General features: G+C 58.7%; 1 protein-coding gene across 8 annotated transcripts in view; it reads left to right on the top strand.

The window, feature by feature from the left end:
* Psi (P-element somatic inhibitor) overlaps positions 1-21,234 on the top strand; it is a 108,619-nt gene that overhangs the window by 72,341 nt on the left and 15,044 nt on the right. For 7 of the 8 annotated variants that reach the window (XM_076175997.1, XM_076175999.1, XM_076175996.1 and 4 more), the window contains one exon: positions 6,751-6,936. The exons of the other annotated variant lie outside the window; for it this stretch is intronic. In XM_076175997.1, coding sequence (XP_076032112.1) covers positions 6,751-6,936 — 186 coding nt within the window. The remainder of the gene's footprint in view (positions 1-6,750; positions 6,937-21,234) is intronic. 8 annotated transcript variants of the gene reach the window in all.

Here is a 21,234-nt window from a genome sequence, read left to right as displayed (position 1 = left end):
ACCAACAGCACCCACTACTACCACCACAACCACCAACAGCACCCACTACTACCACCAACAGCACCCACTACTACCACCAACGGCACCCACTACTACCACCAACGGCACCCACTACTACCACCACAATCACCAACAGCATTACCAACTACCACCACAACCACCAACAGCATCACCAACTACCACCACAACCACCAACAGCATCACCAACCACCAACAGCATTACCAACAACCACCACCACAACCACCAACAGCATCACCAACCACCACCACAACCACCAACATCATCACCAACCACCAACAGCATCACCAACTACCACCACAACCACCAACAGCATCACCAACTACCACCACAACCACCAACAGCATCACCAACTACCACCACAACCACCAACAGCATCACCAACTACCACCACAACCACCAACAGCTTCACCAACTACCACCACAACCACCAATAGCATCACCAACTACCACCACAACCACCAATAGCATCACCAACTACCACCACACTCACCAACAGCATCCCCAACTACCACCACAACCACCAACAACATCCCCAACTACCACCACAACCACCAACAACATCCCCAACTACCACCACAACCACCAACAGTATCCCCAACTACCACCACACTCACCAACAGCATCCCCAACTACCACCACAATCACCAACAACATCCCAACTACCACCACAACCACCAACAGCATCACAACTACCACCACAACCACCAACAGCATCCCCAATTACCACCACAACCACCAACAGCATCCCCAACTACCACCAACAGCATCCCCAACTACCACCAACAGCATCTTCAACTACCACCATCACCAACTACTACCACCACAACCACCAATAGCATTCTCTACTACCATCGCAACCATTGATAGCACCCTACAATCGCCTCAACCGCTGACAACACCCACTACCACCACAAAACGCCAATAGCGCCCACTACCACCAACACCACTTTGCACTACCACTGCAACCACCAACAGCACTCGGTACTACCACCGCAACCACCAACAACACTTGGTACTACCATTGCAACCACCAACAGCACGCACTACTACCAATGCAACCACCAACAGCACTCGGTACTACTATTGCAACCACCAACAGCACTTGGTACTACCATCGGAACCACCAACAGCACTTGATACTACCATTGCAACCACCAACAACACTCGGTACTACCATCGCAACCACCAACAACACTCGGTACTACCATTGCAACCACCAACAACACTCGGTACTACCATTGCAACCACCAACAACACTCGGTACTACCATTGCAACCACCAACAGCATTCGGTACTACCATCGCAACCACGAACAGCACTCAGTACTACCGTTGCAACCACCAACAGCATCCCCAAATCCCCAACTACCATCACAACCACCAACAGCATCCCCAACTACCACCACAACCACCAACAGCATCCTTAGCTATCACCTCAACCTCCAACAGCACCCACCACAACCACCGACAGCACTCACTACTACCACCACAACTACTGGCAGCACCCACTATTACCACTGCAACCACCGACAGTACCCATTACTACCACCACCCAGAACCACTGGCAGCACCCACTACTACTACCGCCTATCACCGACAGCATCCACTACTACCACCACCCATCCCCACCATCACCCACCACTCACTATCATCATTACCTGCTGCCACCATAGTCACCCACCACCACTATCACCCACCACCACTACCTGCCCCAAATTTGTACCACCAGCTCCAACACTCGCTACCATGGTCAGCACTACCGCCATCAGCACCAACACCCACTACCACTGTCAACACTAAGAGTCACGAGTACCATCAGCACCAGCACTGTCACAACCAACACACACCACAACAGCACAAAGATCCACCACTCATCACAACCAATGTCAACATCAATGCCCTATATGTCAACACCAACACCCTTCACCACCATCAGCATGAACACCCTTTACCACTGTCAGAATCAACATCTACTATCGTCTGCACCAACACCCACTATCACCGTCGGCACCAACACCTACTATCACCGTCGGCACCAACACCCACTATCACCATCGGCACCAACACCCACTATCACCATCGGCACCAACACCCACAGTCACCGTCGGCACAAACACCCACAGTCACCGTCGGCACCAACACCCACTATCACCGTCGGCACCGACACCCACTGTCACCGCCGGCACCGACACCCACTGTCACCGCCGGCACCGACACCCACTGTTACCGCCGGCACCGACACCCACTGTCACCGCCGGCACCGACACCCACTGTTACCGCCGGCACCGACACCCACTGTCACCTTCGGCACCAACACCCACTATCACCGTCAGTACAAACACCCACCACCACTGTGAGTGCCAACACCCACCACCACTGTGAGTACCAACACCCACCACCACTGTGAGTACCAACACCCACCACCACTGTGAGTACCAACACCCACCACCACTGTGAGTACCAACACCCACCACCACTGAGAGTACATACACCCACCACCACTGTGAGTACCAACTTCCACCACTGTCGGTACCAACACTTTCCACTACTGTCAGTACCAACACGACCACTGTCAGCACCAACACCCACCACCAGTTTCAATACCAACACTCACCATCACTGTCAGCACCAACACTCACCATCACTGTCAGCACCATCATTGTTGCCACCAACACCTACTACCACCATCAGCGCCAACACCCACTACCACAATCAGCACAAACATAAGAATGGAGACTGCAAGAGATCATGAGGCCTACACTAGGCAGATCCATGTCCATTACCACCTGTCATCCACATCCATAAAGTTGTGACAAGTGGTGTGTGTTGGTGGTGTCTATCAACACCCACCACCACCGTCAACACTCACCAATACAGTCAGCACTGACACCCACAACTACCATCAGCACACACCACTACCGTCAGCACAAACACTCACCACTACCGCCAGCACAAACACTCACCACTACCGTCAGGACAAACACCACTACCATCAGCACCAGCATCCATCACTACTACAGCAGAAATGCCCACCACCACCATCAGCACCAACACCATCACTACCATCAACACCAACACTCACCACTACCGTCAGCACCAACACCTACCGCTACTGTCAGCACCAACACCCACCACAACCGTCAGCACCAACACCCACCACTACCGTCAGCACCAACACCCACCACTACCGTCAGCACCAACACCCACCACTACCGTCAGCACCAACACCCACCACTACCGTCAGCACCAACACCCACCACTACCGTCAGCACCAACACCCACCACTACCGTCAGCACCAACACCCACCACTACCGTCAGCACCAACACCCACCACTACCGTCAGCACCAACACCCACCACTACCGTCAGCACCAACACCCACCACTACCGTCAGCACCAACACCCACCACTACCGTCAGCACCAACACCCACCACTACCGTCAGCACCAACACCCACCACTACCGTCAGCACCAACACCCACCAACCACCACCACTACCGTCAGCACCAACACCCACCACTACCGTCAGCACCAACACCCACCACTACCGTCAGCACCAACACCCACCACTACCGTCAGCACCAACACCCACCACTACCGTCAGCACCAACACCCACCACTACCGTCAGCACCAACACCCACCACTACCGTGAGCACCAACACCCACCACTACCGTCAGCACCAACACCCACCACTACCGTCAGCACCAACACCCACCACTACCGTCAGCACCAACACCCACCACTACCGTCAGCACCAACACCCACCACTACCGTCAGCACCAACACCCACCACTACCGTCAGCACCAACACCCACCACAACCGTCACCACCAACACACTCCACTACCGCCAGCACCAACACTCTCCACTACCGTCAGCACCAACACTCCTCTACCGTCAGCACCAACACTCTCCACTACCGTCAGCACCAACACTCTCCACTACCGTCAGCACCAACACTCCTCTACCGTCAGCACCAACACTCTCCACTACCGTCAGCACCAACACTCTCCACTACCGTCAGCACCAACACCCACCACTACCATCAGCACCAACACCTATCAATACCACCATTGCCAGTGCCCAATAATACCACCATTGTCAACACCCAACAAAACCTACACCACCCCACCAAAACCACCAATGTCAACACCCAACACAACCACCGTCAACACCCACCAACATGACCACCGTCAACACCCACCAACATGACCACCGTCAACACCCACCAACACGACCACCGACAACACCCACCAACACGACCACCGACAACACCCACCAACACGACCACCGACAACACCCACCAACACGACCACCGACAACACCCACCAACACGACCACCGACAACACCCACCAACACGACCACCGACAACACCCACCAACACGACCACCGACAACACCCACCAACACGACCACCGACAACACCCACCAACACGACCACCGACAACACCCACCAACACGACCACCGACAACACCCACCAACACGACCACCGACAACACCCACCAACACGACCACCGACAACACCCACCAACACGACCACCGACAACACCCACCAACACGACCACCGACAACACCCAACACGACCACCAACAACACCCATCAACACGACCACTGACAACACCCACCAACACGACCACCAACAACACCCACAAACACCAACCACCTACACCACCCACCAACAACACCCACCAACACCTACCAACAACACCCACCAACAACACCAACCAACAACACCCACCAACACCACCACCAACAACACCCACCAACACCACCACCAACACCCACCAACACGACCACCAACACGACCACACAAAACCCACCAACACGACCACCGACAACACCCACCAACACGACCACCGACAACACCCACCAACACGACCACCGACAACACCCACCAACACGACCACCGACAACACCCACCAACACGACCACCGACAACACCCACCAACACGACCACCGACAACACCCACCAACACGACCACCGACAACACCCACCAACACGACCACCGACAACACCCACCAACACGACCACCGACAACACCCACCAACACGACCACCGACAGCACCCACCAACACGACCACCGACAGCACCCACCAACACGACCACCGACAGCACCCACCAACACAACCACCATCACCACCAACCCACCAACACAACCACCATCACCACCCATCAACACGACCACCATCAACACCCACCAACACGACCACCATCAACATCCACCAACACGACCACCATCAACATCCACCAGCACGACCACCGCCAACACCCACCTACACAACCACCGCCAACGCCCACCTACACAACCACCGCCCACGCCCACCTACACGACCACCGCCAACACCCACCTACACGACCACCGCCAACACCCACCTACACGACCACCGCCAACACCCACCTACACGACCACCAACACCCAACTACACGACCACCAACACCCAACTACACGACCACCAACACCCAACTACACGACCACCGCCAACACCCACCAACACGACCACCTCCAACACCCACCTACACGACCACCGCCAACACCCACCTACACGACCACCGCCAACACCCACCTACACGACCACCGCCAACACCCACCTACACGACCACCGCCAACACCCACCTACACGACCACCGCCAACACCCACCTACACGACCACCGCCAACACCCACTTACACGACCACCGCCAACCCTACACGATCACCTCCAACTCCCAACTACACGACCACCTCCAACTCCTACCTACACGACCACCTCCAACACCCACCTACACGACCACCTCCAACACCCACCTACACGACCACCTCCAACACCCACCTACACGACCACCTCCAACACCCACCTACACGACCACCGCCAACACCCACCAACACCTGTCACCACCAATACTCAGCACCAACTTTCACTACCAGCACCCATCAATCTTCATCACCAACATCCATCACCAAGACGCACAATTTGTGACCGCTAACACCCACTTGTCACTAACACCCACTTGTCACTAACACGCACTTGGCACCACCAACCCATCGATGCCAACACCCACATGGCACCACAACACCCACTTGGCACCACAACACCCACTTGGAACCACAATACCCACTTGGCACCACCAATACCCACTTGGCACCACCAATACCCACTTGGCACCACCAATGCCAACCACCACCCACACCCACTTGGCACCATCAACTCCCAACAACACCCAATACTGCCACCACATTACCTACCACCATATCACCCACCCCCACTGCACACCACTACCACAACTCACCACATCGCCCACCACCACCACTGCTGCCACACCTCAACTCACCTCAACACTACCACTCAATCCAACACCATTTGTGCAGTAGCCTGCATCACTATCTAAAAATACCATTAGTGGGATAAACGGGGAAGACAGCATCCATCAAAACTCGTCACTGAGAACAACACAAGTTACACAAGATGCATGAAATATTGGGCAACCCTGTCGATGGCACAGCTACCACAACCACTTTTTCCACATATCAGAACTCAACCACAGCCACACCCAATGACACCCATATCTGGCACTTCTCTCAAACACAAACGTCCACCAATCCAATACTATACCACAGCCAATCGGAATCGGTATCAGCTAGCATTACATGCAAAGGCCACATTCACCAACCTAGTCGGTCACAAACAACATAAACATCATCACCCATTGTTAGAGCAAGATCTAAGTGGCACCACCCTCCTTCACTCAGCCAAGCAAGCAGCAGATGCCAATGCGGCCGCCTGGGCAGCGTACTACTCGCACTACTATAGCGGACACCAGCAACAGCAGCAGCAGCAGCAACAACAGCAGCAGCAGCAGGGTGGTACTAACCAGAGCAATGCTACGCCCAATAACCAGTCACATGCTCCCGCTAACCAACCCCCAGCGGCCACTGGTAAGTCTAGTGTATAGTCCGGTTCTTTGGAGGGGAACAAGGATGAGGAGGAGGGAGAAAGGGAGGGAGGGGGGCCAAGGAAGGAAAGGGGTCTTAAGCTAGGGGAGTGAATGAGTGTGGAAGCTTGTTTGGTTCATTAGATGTGGTGTCCATGTTAGCAAGTTCAATCATCTGTATCAACGAGTCCTCGTGTCCATCGCTTCTCAAATGACATCAGTAAATCCTACCAACCTTCTGTGCTGTTCTGTACATACACCTCGACAGTGTCTGCCTTCTACCTTGCCTGTAAGTTTCCGTGCACTCACCCAAACCTTCATTCACCATGCCCTCCCATATTCACTCCTTTTAACCTTGCTCTCATCTCGTCACCTAAACTCGTTACTACCTGACCACTTCCAAGTCTTCATGCTACATTTTCTCAGATCCAGAAAAAAAAAAGATCCATTATGTACCTTTCAATCTGTCCCGTTCCCATTCACACGGGTCTTCATCTCTCTTTAATCATTGACCCACATTTTTGTTTCTTTACTTTCGTCATCACTGTTTTTTCCCTACCGTCATCTCTTTCCATCTCTATTACTCCCGTTTCCTGTGTGCTCTCCCTCCGCCACCCCTCACTTGTCCTTCACTTCTCTCCCTTTTTCCCTACTTTCCTTTCATTTTGTTCTCACTCACCTTTTCCCTAGACCTTTCCCATGTTCAGTTTGTCTCTCCTTCTTCACCTCCTTCGCCCTTCCATGTTCCTTTCTATCATTTTTTCTCCCGTCTCCCCCCCCCCTTTCCTCCACCCATGCTTCTTGTTCTCCCATCCTCTCCATTCTCCATCTCTCCATTCCCCATCTCCTCTCCCCTTCACCATCTCATCTCCTCTCCCTCCCTATCTCATCTCCCCCCTTCTCGTCTATTCCCCTTTTCTCGTCCCCTCATCCCCTCTTCTCATCTCCTCTTCTCCCCTTCTCGTCTCTTATCTCGTCTTCCCCTCTTCTCGTGTCGTCTTCCCCTCTTCTCGTGTCGTCTTCCCCTCTTCTCGTGTCGTCTTCCCCTCTTCTCGTGTCGTCTTCCCCTCTTCTCGTGTCGTCTTCCCCTCTTCTCGTGTCGTCTTCCCCTCTTCTCGTCTCGTCTTCCCCTCTTCTCGTCTCGTCTTCCCCTCTTCTCGTCTCGTCTTCCCCTCTTCTCGTCTCGTCTTCCCCTCTTCTCGTCTCGTCTTCCCCTCTTCTCGTCTCGTCTTCCCCTCTTCTCGTGTCGTCTTCCCCTCTTCTCGTCATTCTTCCCCTCCCCTCTTCTCGTCATTCTTCCCCTCCCCTCTTCTCGTCATTCTTCCCCTCCCCTCTTCTCGTCATTCTTCACGTCTCTTCCCCTCATTCTTCACGTCTCTTCCCCTCTCGTCTTCCCCTCTCCTCATGTCTCCTCATGTCTCCTCTTTCCCTCTCCTTCCCCTCTCGTCTTCCCCTCTCGTCTTCCCCTCTCCTCATGTCTCCTCTTCCCCTCACTTCTTTCCCTCCATCCCCTCTTCTCTTCCCCCCTCTGCTCTTCCCATCCACTTTTCCCCTCTGCCATTCCCATTCACTTTTCCCCTCTGCCATTCCCATTCACTTTTCCCCTCTGCTCTTCCCATCCACTTTTCCCCTCTGTTCTTCCAATCCATTTTTCCCCTCTGCTCTTCCCATCCACTTTCCCCCTCTGCTCTTCCCATCCACTTTCCCCCTCTGCTCTTCCCATCCACCCTTCCTCTCAGCTTTTCCTCCTCTGCTCTTCCCATCCACCCTTCCTCTCAGCTTTTCCCCTCCGCTCAGCTTTTCACCTCAGCTCATCCCCTCTTCCCAATTCCTTCTTGTCATTCCCCTTTCTCTACCCTCTTCTTGTCTCCTCTTCCCCTCCCCTCTTCTTGTCTCCTCTTCCCCTCCCCTCTTCTTGTCTCCTCTTCCCCTCCCCTCTTCTTGTCTCCTCTTCCCCTCCCCTCTTCTTGTCTCCTCTTCCCCTCCCCTCTTCTTGTCTCCTTCCCCTCCCCTCTTCTTGTCTCCTCTTCCCCTCCCTCCTTGTCTCTTCCCCTCCCCTCTTCTTGTCTCTTCCCCTCCCCTCTTCTTGTCTTCTCTTCCCCTCCCCTCTTCTTGACTACTCTTGTGATCACCTCTTCTTGTCTCCTCTTCCCCTCCCCTCTTCTTGTCTCCTCTTCCCCTCCCCTCTTCTTGTCTCCTCTTCCCCTCCCCTCTTGTCTCCTCTTCCCCTCCCCTGTCCTCTCCTCTTCCCCTCCCCCTCTTGTCATTCTTCCTCCCCTCTTCTTGTCTCCTCCCCCCCCTCCTCCCTCCCCTTTTTCCCCTCTTCCCCTCCCCTCTTGTCTCCTCTCCCCCTCCCCTCTTCTTGTCTCCTCTTCCCCTCCCCTCTTCTTGTCTCCTCTTCCCCTCCCCTCTTCTTCTCTCCTCTTCCCCTCCCCTCTTCTCTCCTCTTCCCCTCCCCTCTTCTCTCCTCTTCCCCTCCCCTCCTCATGTCTCCTCTTCCCCTCTCCTCCTCTTGTCTCCTCTTCCTCTCCCCTCCCCTTGTCTCCTCTTCCCCTCCCCTCCCCTTGTCTCCTCTTCCACTCCCCTCCTCTTGTCTCCTCTTCCCCCTCCCCTCCCCTTGTCTCCTCTTCCCCTCCCCTCCCCTTGTCTCCTCTTCCCCTCCCCTCTCTTGTCTCCTCTTCCTCTCCCCTACTCTTGTCTCCTCTTCCCCTCCCCTCCTCTTGTCTCCTCTTCCCCTCCCCTCCTCTTGTCTCCTCTTCCCCTCCCCTCCTCTTGTCTCCTCTTCCCCTCCCCTCCTCTTGTCTCCTCTTCCCCTCCCCTCCTCTTGTCTCCTCTTCCCCTCCCCTCCTCTTGTCTCCTCTTCCCCTCCCCTCCTCTTGTCTCCTCTTCCCCTCCCCTCTTGTTTTCTCCTCTTCCCCTCACTTCTTGTCTCCTCTTCCCCTCCCCTCTTCTTGTCTCCTCTTCCCCTCCCCTCCTCTTGTCTCCTCTTCCCCTCCCCTCTCTTGTCTCCTCTCCCCTCCCCTCTCTTGTCTCCTCTTCCCCTCCCCTCTTCTTGTCCCTCCTCTTCCCCTCCCCCTCCTCTTGTCTCCTCTTCCCCTCCCCTCCTCTTGTCTCCTCTTCCCCTCCCCTCTTCTTGTCTCCTCTTCCCCTCCCCTCTTCTTGTCTCCTCTTCCCCTCCCCTCTTCTTGTCTCCTCTTCCCCTCCCCTCTTCTTGTCTCCTCTTCCCCTCCCCTCTTCTTGTCTCCTCTTCCCCTCCCCTCTTCTTGTCTCCTCTTCCCCTCCCCTCTTGTCTCCTCTCCCCCTCCCCTCTTCTTGTCTCCTCTTCCCCTCCCCTCTTCTTGTCTTCTCTTCCTCTCCCCTCCTCTTGTCTCCTCTTCCCCTCCCCTCTTCTTGTCTCCTCTTCCCCTCCCCTCTTCTTGTCTCCTCTTCCCCTCCCCTCTTCTTGTCTCCTCTTCCCCTCCCCTCTCCTCTTCCCCTCCCCTCCTCTTGTCTCCTCTTCCCCTCACCTCCTCTTGTCTCCTCTTCCCCTCACCTCCTCTTGTCTCCTCTTCCCCTCACCTCCTCTTGTCTCCTCTTCCCCTCACCTCCTCTTGTCTCCTCTTCCCCTCCTCTTGTCTCCTCTTCCCCTCCTCTTGTCTCCTCTTCCCCTCCCCTCTTCTGGTCTCCTCTTCCCCTTCTCTCTTCTGGTCTCCTCTTCCCATCCCCTCCTCTCGTCTCCTCTTCCCCTACCCTCCTCTCGTCTCCTCTTCACCTCCCCTCCTCTCGTCTCCTTTTCCCCTCCACTCCTCTTGTCTCATATTCCCTTCCCCTCCCCTCCTCTTTGTCTCCTTCCCCTCCCCTCCTCTTGTCTCCTCTTCCCCTCCCGTCCTCTTGTCTTCTCTTCCCCTCCGCTCCTCTTGTCTCCTCTACCCCTTCCCACCTCTTGTCTCCTCTACCCCTTCCCACCTCTTGTCTCTTCACCTCCCCTCCTCTTGTCTCCTCTTCCCCTTCCCTGTTCTTGTCTCCTCATCCCCTCCCCTGTTCTTGTCTCCTCTTCCCCTTCCCTGTTCTTGTCTCCTCATCCCCTCCCCTGTTCTTGTCTCCTCTTCCCCTCCCCTCTTCTCCCATCTCGTTCCCTCTTCCCCTTCTCCCACTCCCCCTTCTCGTCTCCTCTTCCCCTCCCCCCTCCCCCTTCTCGTTTCCAATCCCCCTCCCCCTTCTCGTTTCCAATCCCCCTCCCCCTTCTCGTTTCCAATCCCCCTCCCCCTTCTCGTTTCCAATCCCCCTCCCCCTTCTCGTTTCCTATCCCCTCCCCCTTCTCGTTTCCTATCCCCTCCCCCTTCTTGGCTCCTCTTCCCCTCCCCCTTCTTGGCTCCTCTTCCCCTCCCCCTTCTTGGCTCCTCTTCCCCTCCCCCTTCTTGGCTCCTCTTAACCTCCCCCTTCTTGGCTCCTCTTCCCCTCCCCCTTCTTGGCTCCTCTTCCCCTCCCCCTTCTTGGGTTCTCTTCCCCTCCCCCTTCTTGGGTTCTCTTCCCCTTCCCCTTCTTGGCTTCTCTTCCCCTTCCCCTTCTTGGGTTCTCTTCCCCTTCCCCTTCTTGGCTCCTCTTAACCACCCCCTTCTTGGCTCCTCTTCCCCACCCCCTTCTTCCTCTCTTCCTCCCTTCTTGGGTTCTCTTCCCCTTCCCCTTCTTGGCTTCTCTTCCCCTTCCCCTTCTTGGCTTCTCTTCCCCTTCCCCTTCTTGGCTTCTCTTCCCCTTCCCCTTCTTGGCTTCTCTTCCCCTTCCCCTTCTTGGCTTCTCCTCCCCTCTCCTCCCCTTCTCCTCCCCCTTGCCCCTTCTGGCATGGCTTCTCCCCTTCCCCCCCTTTCCCCTGCTTGGCTTCTCTTTCCCCTTACCCCTTCTTCCCCCCCCGTCCTTTCTCCTTCCGCCCTCCCCTTCTTTTCTTCTCTTCCCCTTCCCATGCCCCTTCTGTCTTCTCTTCCCTCCTTCCCCTTCTTTTGGGCGTCTCTTCCTCCCCATCCTCCCCTTCCTTCCTCTCTCCTCCCCCTTCCCTTGGCTTCTCCTCCTTCTCTCCTCCCCTCCTTCCTCTGCTCTTATCCCTCCCTGCTCTCCCCTCCCTCCTCTATCCCCTACCCCTTCACTCCTCTGCCCACCTCTTCCCCTCCCTCCTCTTCCTCCTCCCTCCTCTCCCCTACATGGGTCCTCTTCCCCGCCCTCCCCTCTTCCCTTCCCTCCTCTCCCCTTCCCCCCTTCTGGGTTCTCTTTCCCCTTCCCCCCCTTCTTGGGTCCTCTCCCCTTCCATTCTCTCCTTCTTGGCTTGCCCTCTCCCCTTCCTTCCTCTTCTTCCCCTCCCCTTCCTTCCTCTTCTTCCCCTCCCCTTCCTTCCTCCTCTCCCCCTCCCTTTCCTTCCTCCTCTTCCCCTCCCCCTCCCCTTCCTTCCTCCTCTCCCCTCCCCTTCCTTCCTCCTCATCCCCCTCCCCTTCCTTCCTCCTCATCCCCCTCCCCTTCCTTCCTTCCTCCTCATCCCCCTCCCCTTCCTTCCTCCTCATCCCCCTCCCCTTCCTTCCTCCTCATCCCCCTCCCCTTCCTTCCTCCTCTCCCCCTCCCCTTCCTTCCTCCTCTTCCTCTCCCCTTCCTTCCTCCTCTTCCCCTCCCCCCCTTAGAAACAACCCCTCCCCATCCCTTCCTTCCTCCTTCTTACCCCTCCCCTTCCTATCCTCCTCTTCCCTCCCCTTCTTTCTGCCTCCTCCCCTTCCTTCCTCTCCCCTCCCCTTCCTTCCTCCTCTACCCCTCCCCTTCCTTCCTCCTCTACCCCTCCCCTTCCTTCCTCCTCTACCCCTCCCCTTCCTTCCTCCTCTACCCCTCCCCTTCCTTCCTCCTCTACCCCTCCCCTTCCTTCCTCCTCTCCCCCTCCCCTTCCTTCCTCCTCACCTCCCCTCCCCTTCCTCCTCATCTCCTCCCCTTCCTTTCTCCTCATCTCCTCCCCCTTCCTTTCTCCTCATCTCCTCCCCCTTCCTTCCTCCTCATCTCCTCCCCTTCCTTCCTCCCCTTCCTCCCCTCCCCTTCCTTTCCTCCCCTTCCTTCCTCCCTTCCTCCCCTCCCCTTCCTTCCTCCCCTCCCCTTCCTTCCTCCCTTTCCTGTCCCCCCTCTCCCTTCCTTTCCTCTCCCTCTTCCATTCCTCCCCATCCTTTCTTCCCCTTCCTCCTCTTCCTCCCCTTCCTTCCCCTCTTCTCCCCTCCCTTCCTCATCCTTGCTTCCTCCCCTTCCTTCCTCCCTTCATCTTCCCTGCCCCTTATTCTCCTTCCTCCCCTTCCCCTTCCCCTTCCTTATCCTCTTGCCCCTCCCCTCCCCTTTCTTCCTCCCCTCCCCTTATTTCCTTCCTCCCCTCCCCTTATTTCCTTCCTCCCCTCCCCTTCCTTCCTCCCCTTCCTTCCTTCCTCCTCCTCATCGCCCTTCCTACTCGTTTCCTTTCGTCTCTTTGTCTCATCCCCTCCTCCTTGTCTCCCCAATTTGTCTCCACTCATCTATCCGTCTTCCCCCCTCTTCTGTTCCCCCTTGTCTCCTCTCCTGTCTCCTCTACCCCTCCTCTCCTCCTGTCTCCTCTCCTGTCTCCTCTCTTCCTGTCTCCTCTTCCCCTCCTCTCTTCCTGTCTCCTCTTCCCCTCCTCTCTTCCTGTCTCCTCTTCCCCTCCTCTTCCTGTCTCCTCTTCCCCTCCTCTCTCGTCTCTTCTTCCCCTCCTCTCTCGTCTCTTCTTCCCCTCCTCTCTCGTCTCCTCTTCCCCTCCTCTCTCGTCTCCTCCCCTCCCCTCCTCTCTCGTCTCCTCCCCTCCCCTCCTCTCGTCTCCCCCCTCCTCTCGTCTCCCCCTCCTCCCCTCCCCTTCTCCCCTCCCCTCCCCTCCTCTCTCGTCTCCTCCCCTCCCCTCCTCTCTCGTCTCCTCCCCTCCCCTCCTCTCTCGTCTCCTCCCCTCCCCTCCTCTCTCGTCTCCTCCCCTCCCCTCCTCTCTCGGGTCCTCCCCTCCCCTCCTCTCTCGTCTCCTCCCCTCCCCTCTCGTCTCCCCCCTCCCCTCCCCTCTCGTTCCTCTCCTCCCCTCCCGTCTCCTCCCCTCCCTCTCGTCTCCTCCTCCTTCCCCTCCTCGTTCCTCCCCTCCCCTCCCTCCTCTCTCGTCTCCTCTCCTCCCCTCTCCTCCTCTCCTCCCCTCCCCTCCCCTCCTTCTCTCGTCTCCTCCCCCTCCCCCCTCCTCTCTCGTCTCCTCCCCTCCTCTCTCGTCTCCTCCCCTCCCCTCCCCTCCTCTCTCGTCTCCTCCTTCCGTCTCCTCCCCTCCCTCCTCTCTCGTCTCCTCCCCCTTCCTCTCTCCTCCCCCTCTCCCTCCCTCTCTGTATCCCTCCCTCCTCTCTCCTCCCCTCCCCATCCCTCTCTCCTTCGTTCTCCCCTCCCCTCCCGCCTCTCTCCTCGTCTCCCTCCTCTCTCGTCTCCCCTCCTCTTCTCTCTCCTCCCCTCCCTCGTCTCCTCCTCCTCTCTCGTCTCTCCCTCCTCTCTCGTCTCCTCCCCTCCTCTCTCGTCTCCTCCCCTCCCCTCCCCTCCTCTCTCGTCTCCTCCCCTCCCCTCCTCTCTCGTCTCCTCCCCTCCCCTCCTCTCTCGTCTCCTCCCCTCCCCTCTCGTCTCCTCCCCTCCCCTCTCGTCTCGTCTCCTCTCCTCCCCTCTCGTCTCCTCTCCTCCCCTCCTCCCCTCCCTCGTCTCCTCTCCTCCCCTCCTCCCCTATCCTCCTCTCCTCCCTCCTCCCCTACCCTCTCCTCCCCCTCTGTCTTCTCCCCTCCTCCTCTCGTTCCTCCCCCTCCCCTCCTCTCGTCTCCCCCCCCCTCCTCTCTCGTCTCCTCCTCTCTCTCTTCACTCGTCTCCTATTCCTCTCATGTCTCCTCTTCCCCTCCTATGATCCCCTCCTGTTGTCTCCTCCCCTCCTCTCATCTCCTCTTCCCCTCCTCTCGTCTCCTCTTCCCCTCCTCTCGTCTCCTCCCCTCCTCTCGTCTCCTCCTCCCCTCCTTCTCGTCTCCTCCTCCCCTCCTCTCGTCTCCTCCCCTCCTCTCGTCTCCTCCCCTCCTCTCGTCTCCTCCCCTCCTCTCGTCTCCTCCTCCCCTCCTCTCGTCTCCTCCTCCCCTCCTCGTCTCCTCCTCCCCTCCTCTCGTCTCCTCCTCCCCTCCTCTCGTCTCCTCCTCCCCTCCTCTCGTCTCCTCCTCCCCTCCTCTCGTCTCCTCCTCCCCTCCTCTCGTCTCCTCGTCTCCTCCTCCCCTCCTCTCGTCTCCTCCTCCCCTCCTCTCGTCTCCTCCTCCCCTCCTCTCGTCTCCTCCCCTCCTCTCGTCTCCTCCCCTCCCCTCGTCTCCTCAACTGCTCTCGGCTCCCCCCGATCTTCTCCCTCCTCTCGTCTCCTCCCCTCCTCACGTCTCCTCATCTCCTCACGTCTCCTCATCTCCTCACGTCTCCTCATCTCCTCACGTCTCCTCATCTCCTCTTCAACTCTTCCCCTCTCATCTCATCTTCCCCTCTCATCTCATCTTCCCCTCTCATCTCATCTTCCCCTCTCATCTCATCTTCCCCTCTCATCTCCTCTTCCCCTCTCATCTCATCTTCCCCTCTCATCTCCTCTTCCCCTCTCATCTCATCTTCCCCTCTCATCTCCTCTTCCCCTCTCGTCTCCTCTTCCCATCTTGTCTCCTTTCCCTCCTTTCATCCTGTCTCTCCTTCCCCTACCCTCTTCCCCTTCCCTCTTCTCGCCTCAACCTCCCCTCCCCACATCCCGTCACCCCTACCCTCCCCTCTTCTCACACCCTACCCCTCCCCTCCCCTCTTCCTGTCACACCTCCCTTCTTCTCATCACCCTACCCCTCCCCTCCCCTCTTCTCGTCATGCCATACCCCCTCCCCTCTTCTCGTCACGTCACACCTCCCCTCCCCTCTTCTCGTCACGTCACACCTCCCCTCCCCGCGTCTCGTCACGTCACACCTCCCCTCTTCTCGTCACGTCACACCTCCCCTCCCCTCTTCTCGTCACGTCACACCTCCCCTCCCCTCTTCTCGTCACGTCACACCTCCCCTCCCCTCTTCTCGTCACGTCACACCTCCCCTCCCCTCTTGTCACGTCACACCTCCCCTCCCCTCTTCTCGTCACGTCACACCTCCCCTCCCCTCTTCTCGTCACGTCCACAGTCCCCTCACCTCTTCTCGTCACGTCACACCTCCCCTCCCCTCTTCTCGTCACGTCACACCTCCCCTCCCTCTTCTCGTCACGGTCACACCTCCCCTCCCCTCTTCTCGACACGTCACACCTTCCCCTACCTCTTGTCACGTCACACCTCCCCTCCCCTCTTCTCGTCACGTCACACCTCCCCTCCCCTCTTCTCGTCACACCTCCCCTTCTTGTCTCTTCCCTTTTCATCTCTTATTCCCCTCTTTTCGTCTCCCATCTTCTTCAGTCGCCTTCCCCACCGGTATTTCCCTCCCGTCTTCCATTTTGCATTCCTCCACATACTCATCCTACTCTTCCCCCTTCTCCCCTTTCCCCCTTCCCTCATCCTACTTTTCCCCTTTCTCCCCTTTCCCCTCCCCTCATCCTAGTTTACCCATCCTCCCCTTTTCCCTTGTCCCCTCATCCAACTCTTCCCTATCATCCCTTTCTCCCCACCTTTCCCCCGCCACTCTCCCACCTTTCCCCCTCCACTCTCCCACCTTTCCCCCTCCACTCTCCCACCTTTCCCCCGCCACTCTCCCACCTTTCCCCCTCCACTCTCCCACCTTTCCCCCACCACTCTCCCCACCTTTCCCCCTCCACTCTCCCACCTTTCCCCCTCCACTCTCCCACCATTCCCTTCCACTTCTCCCACCTTTCCCCCGTCCCCTCTCCCACCTTTCCCCCTCCACTCTCCCACCTTTCCCCCTCCACTCTCCCACCTTTCCCCCTCCACTCTCCCACCTTTCCCCCTCCACTCTCCCACCTTTCCCCCTCCACTCTCCCACCTTTCCCCCTCCACTCTCCCACCTTTCCCCCTCCACTCTCCCACCTTTCCCCCTCCACTCTCCCACCTTTCCCCCTCCACTCTCCCACCTTTCCCCCTCCACTCTCCCACCTTTTCCCCTCCACTCTCCCACCTTTTCCCCTCCACTCTCCCACCTTTTCCCCTCCACTCTCCCACCTTTTCCCCTCCACTCTCCCACCTTTTCCCCTCCACTCTCCCACCTTTTCCCCTCCACTCCCCAACCTTTCCCCCTCCACCCCACATCACCTTTAATTTCCCCTACCACCTATCCTTCCCCCCCTATCCATCTACCCCTCCCCTCCTCACTTCCAACCTCCTTCATCTTCCCACTTCCACCCCCTCCCCTTCATGCCTGCACCCCTCCCCTTCCCGCCTGCACCCCTCCCCTTCCCGCCTGCACCCCTCCCCTTCCCGCCTGCACCCCTCCCCTTCCCGCCTGCACCCCTCCCCTTCCCGCCTGCACCCCTCCCCTTCCCGCCTGCACCCCTCCCCTTCCCTCCTGCACCCCTCCCCTTCCCACTTCCACCCCCTCCCCTTCCCACTTCCACCCCCTCCCCTTCCCACTTCCACCCCTCCCCTCCCCTTCCCATTTCCACACCTCCCCTCCCCTTCCCGCCTCCACCCCCTGCCCCTTCCCGCCTGCACCCCCTCCCCTTCCCTCCTCCACCCCCTCCCCTTCCCGCCTCCATCACCCTCCTCTTCCCGCCCTCAAACCCCCTCCCCTTCCCGCCTCCATCCCTTCCCATCCCATCCACCCCTCCCCTTCCCTTCACTTAAACTTTCACCCTTTCCCCTTCACTTACACATTCACCCTCTCCCTTCCCTTCCACTTCCACCTTCTCCCCTTCCCTTCCACTTCACCTTCTCCCCTTCCACCCTCTCCCCTTCCCTTCCACTTCCACCCTCTCCCTTCCCATCCCACTTCCACCCTCTCCTTCCCTACACTTCCCCTCCCTCTCCCCTTCCCTTCCACCCTCTCCCCTTCCCTTCCACCCTCTCCCCTTCCCTTCCACTTCCACCCTCTCCCCTTCCCACTTCCACCCTCTCCCTTCCCTTCCCACTTCCACCCTCTCCCTTCCCTTCCCACTTCCACCCTCTCCTCATCCCTTCCCTTTCCACTTCCACCCTCTCCCCTTCCCTTTCCACTTCCACCCTCTCCCCTTCCCTTCCACTTCCACCCTCTCCCCTTCCCTTCCCACTTCCACCCTCTCCCCTTCCCTTCCCACTTCCACCCTCTCCCCTTCCCTTCCCACTTCCACCCTCTCCTCTTCCCTTCCCACTTCCACCCTCTCCTCTTCCCTTCCCACTTCCACCCTCTCCTCTTCCCTTCCCACTTCCACCCTCTCCTCTTCCCTTCCCACTTCCACCCTCTCCTCTTCCCTTCCCACTTCCACCCTATCCTCTTCCCTTCCCACTTCCACCCTCTCCTCTTCCCTTCCACTTCCATCCTCTCCCCTTCACTTCCACCCTCTCCTCTTCCCTTCCACTTCCACCCTATCCCCTTCTCTTCCACTTCCACCCTCTCCCCTTCTCTTCCACTTCCACCCTCTCCTCTTCCCTTCCACTTCCACCCTCTCCTCTTCCCTTCCACTTCCACCCTCTCCTCTTCCCTTCCACTTCCACCCTCTCCTCTTCCCTTCCACTTCCACCCTCTCCTCTTCCCTTCCACTTCCACCCTCTCCTCTTCCCTTCCACTTCCACCCTCTCCCCTTCCCTTCCACTTCCACTCTCCCCTTCCCTTCCCTTCCACTTCCACCCTCTCCCCTTCCCTTCCACTTCCACCCTCTCCCCTTCCCTTCCACTTCCACCTCCCTCTTTCCTTCCACTTTCCACCCTTCCTCTTCCCTTCCACTTCCCACCCTCTCCTCTTCCCTTCCACTTCCACCCTCTCCTCTTCCCTTCCACTTTCCACTCTCCTCTTCCCTTCCCCACTTTCCACCATCTCCTCTTCCCTTCACTTCACCCTCCTCCTCTTCCTTCCACTCCCACCTCTCCCTCTTCCCTTCCACTTCCACCCTCTCCCTCCTCCACTCCCACTCTCCTCTTCCCTCCCACTTCCGCCTCCCTCTTCCCTTCCTCCACCCTCTCCTCTTCCTTCCACTTCACCCTCTCCCTCCCTTCCACCCCCTCTCCCCTTCCCTTCCCACTTCCACCCTCTCCCCTTCCCTTCCCACTTCCACCCTCCCCTCCCCCACTCCACCCCACCCTCCCCTCCCTTCCACTTCCTTCCTCTCCCCTTCCCTTCCACCACCCCCCCCCCTTCCACTTCAACCCTCTCCCCCTTCCCACTTCCACCCTCTACCCTTCCCTCCCCTTCCCTTCCCACTTCCACCCTCTACCCTTCCCTTCCCACTTCCACCCTCTCCCCTTCTCTTCCACTTCCACCCTCTCCTCTTCCCTTCCACTTCCACCGACTCCCTTCCCCTTCCACTTCCACCCTCTCTCCTCCCCTTCCACCCCCTCCCCTTCCCTCTCCCCTCCCACTTCCACCCTCTCCCCTCCCCTTCCACCCTCTCCACTCCCCTTCCACCCTTCCACCCCCACACCCTCCTCCCCTCCCCCTTCCACCCACTCACCTCCCCGTCCACTTCCACCCTCTCCCCTTCCCTCCACGTCCCCCTCTCCCTTATCTCTCCCCTTCCCCCACCCCTTCCCCTTCCACCTCCCCTCCCTCCACCATCCTCCTTCCCTCCACCTCCCCTTCCCTCCCTCATCCACTCCTCTCCCCTTCCTTCCACTCCACCCGCTCCCTTCCCTCCCACTTTCACCCTCTCCCCTCCCCTTCCACTCCCACCCTCTCCCCTCCCCTTCCACTCCCACCCTCTCCCCTCCCCTTCCACTTCCACCCTCTCCTCTCCCCTTCCACTTCCACCCTCTCCCCTTCCCTTCCACTTCCACCCTCTCCCCTTCCCTTCCACTCCCAACCCTCCCTCCTCTTCCACCTCCCCCCTCACTTCCCCACTCTCTCTCCTCCCCCTCCCTCCCCTCCACCCTCCCCACCCCCCCCCCCCCCCTTCCCTCCACTCCTCTCCTCCCCCTCCTCCACCCTCTCCCTCCCCCCCTCTCCTCACCCCTCTTCCTCTTCCCTCCTCTTCACCCCTCCTCACTCCACCCCCCTCCCCTCTCCCCCCCCTCTCACCCTCCCCACTGTCCCTACCCTCCACTCTCCACTCCCTCTCGCCCCCCTCCACTCCCTCCCTCGCTCCCCCTCCCCCACTTCCCCCTCTCCCCTTCCCTCGCCCAACTTCCACTCACGTCTCACCCTCCCCCCCCACCCTCTCTCCTCCCCCTTCTCCTTCCCCCTACTCCCTCTCACCCGCTCCCTCTCCCTCATCTCTTCCCCCTCCCTCCACTCTCTCAGCCTTCCTCTCCCTACTACTCTCTCTCCCCCTCATCACTCCCTTCCTCATCTCCTCTCCCTCCCCCCGCCCCCCACCTCCCCCTCCTCTCTCTCCCCCTCTCTACCCCCCCTCGTCCCCTCTCATCACCCTCCCTCTCCCCCCTCTCACCCTCCCCCTCCTCCCTTCCCACTTTCCTCCCCCCCTCTCCCTCCTCCCCCCCTCTCCCCCCCTCCCCACTCCCCCCCCCCTTTTCCCCCCACCTCTCGCACTCTCCCCTCCCCCTCCCCCCCTCCAAACTCCTCCCCCTCCTCCCCCCCTTTCCCATTTCACTCTCTCCTTTTCCCAAATCTCCCCCACCCTCTCCTTGTCCCCTAACTCTCTTCCCCCCTCCTCCCTCTGCCTCCTGCCCCCCATCCTCACAAATCCACTCCTCCCCCCCCCCACCCTCCCTCACCCCTTCCCCCTCTTCCCTTCCCCCCTCCACTCCCCCTCCCCCTACTCCCTCTCCCCCCTCATCCCCCCCCCTCCCCTCTCAACCACCCTCCCTCCCCGCCCCACTCCACCACCTCACCCCCTCCTCCCCCCTATCTCCCTCCCCATCTCCCTCACTCTCCCCTCCCCTCCCACTTCTCTTCTCTCTCTCCTCCACCACTCTCTCACTCTCCTGTCCCCCCTCTCACTCCTCTCCCCTCCCCTTTCCCTCTCCTTCCCCCTCCTTCTCTCATCCTCGTTTTTCCCACTCTCCCTTCCCCCCTCGACTCCCACTTTCCCCTCCTCCACTCTCACTCTCACTCTCCCTCCCCTTTCCCCATTTCCAGTCGTCCTGTTTGTCTCCCTCCCCTCCCCTCCCCTTATCTCCCCGAACCGCCCCCCCCCGTCTCCTCCACTTCCTCATCCTCCACTATTTTCCCCTTCCACTACTTCCCCCTCCCCACCCTCTCACCGACCCCTCCCCTCCCCC

This window comes from Oratosquilla oratoria, chromosome 38 (assembly GCF_046742065.1).
Source record: "Oratosquilla oratoria isolate Oo_2021 chromosome 38, ASM4674206v1, whole genome shotgun sequence".
Taxonomy (NCBI): domain Eukaryota; kingdom Metazoa; phylum Arthropoda; class Malacostraca; order Stomatopoda; family Squillidae; genus Oratosquilla; species Oratosquilla oratoria.
The sequence above is the reverse complement of the archived record's forward strand: the minus strand, read 5'-3'. Positions and strand labels throughout refer to the sequence as shown.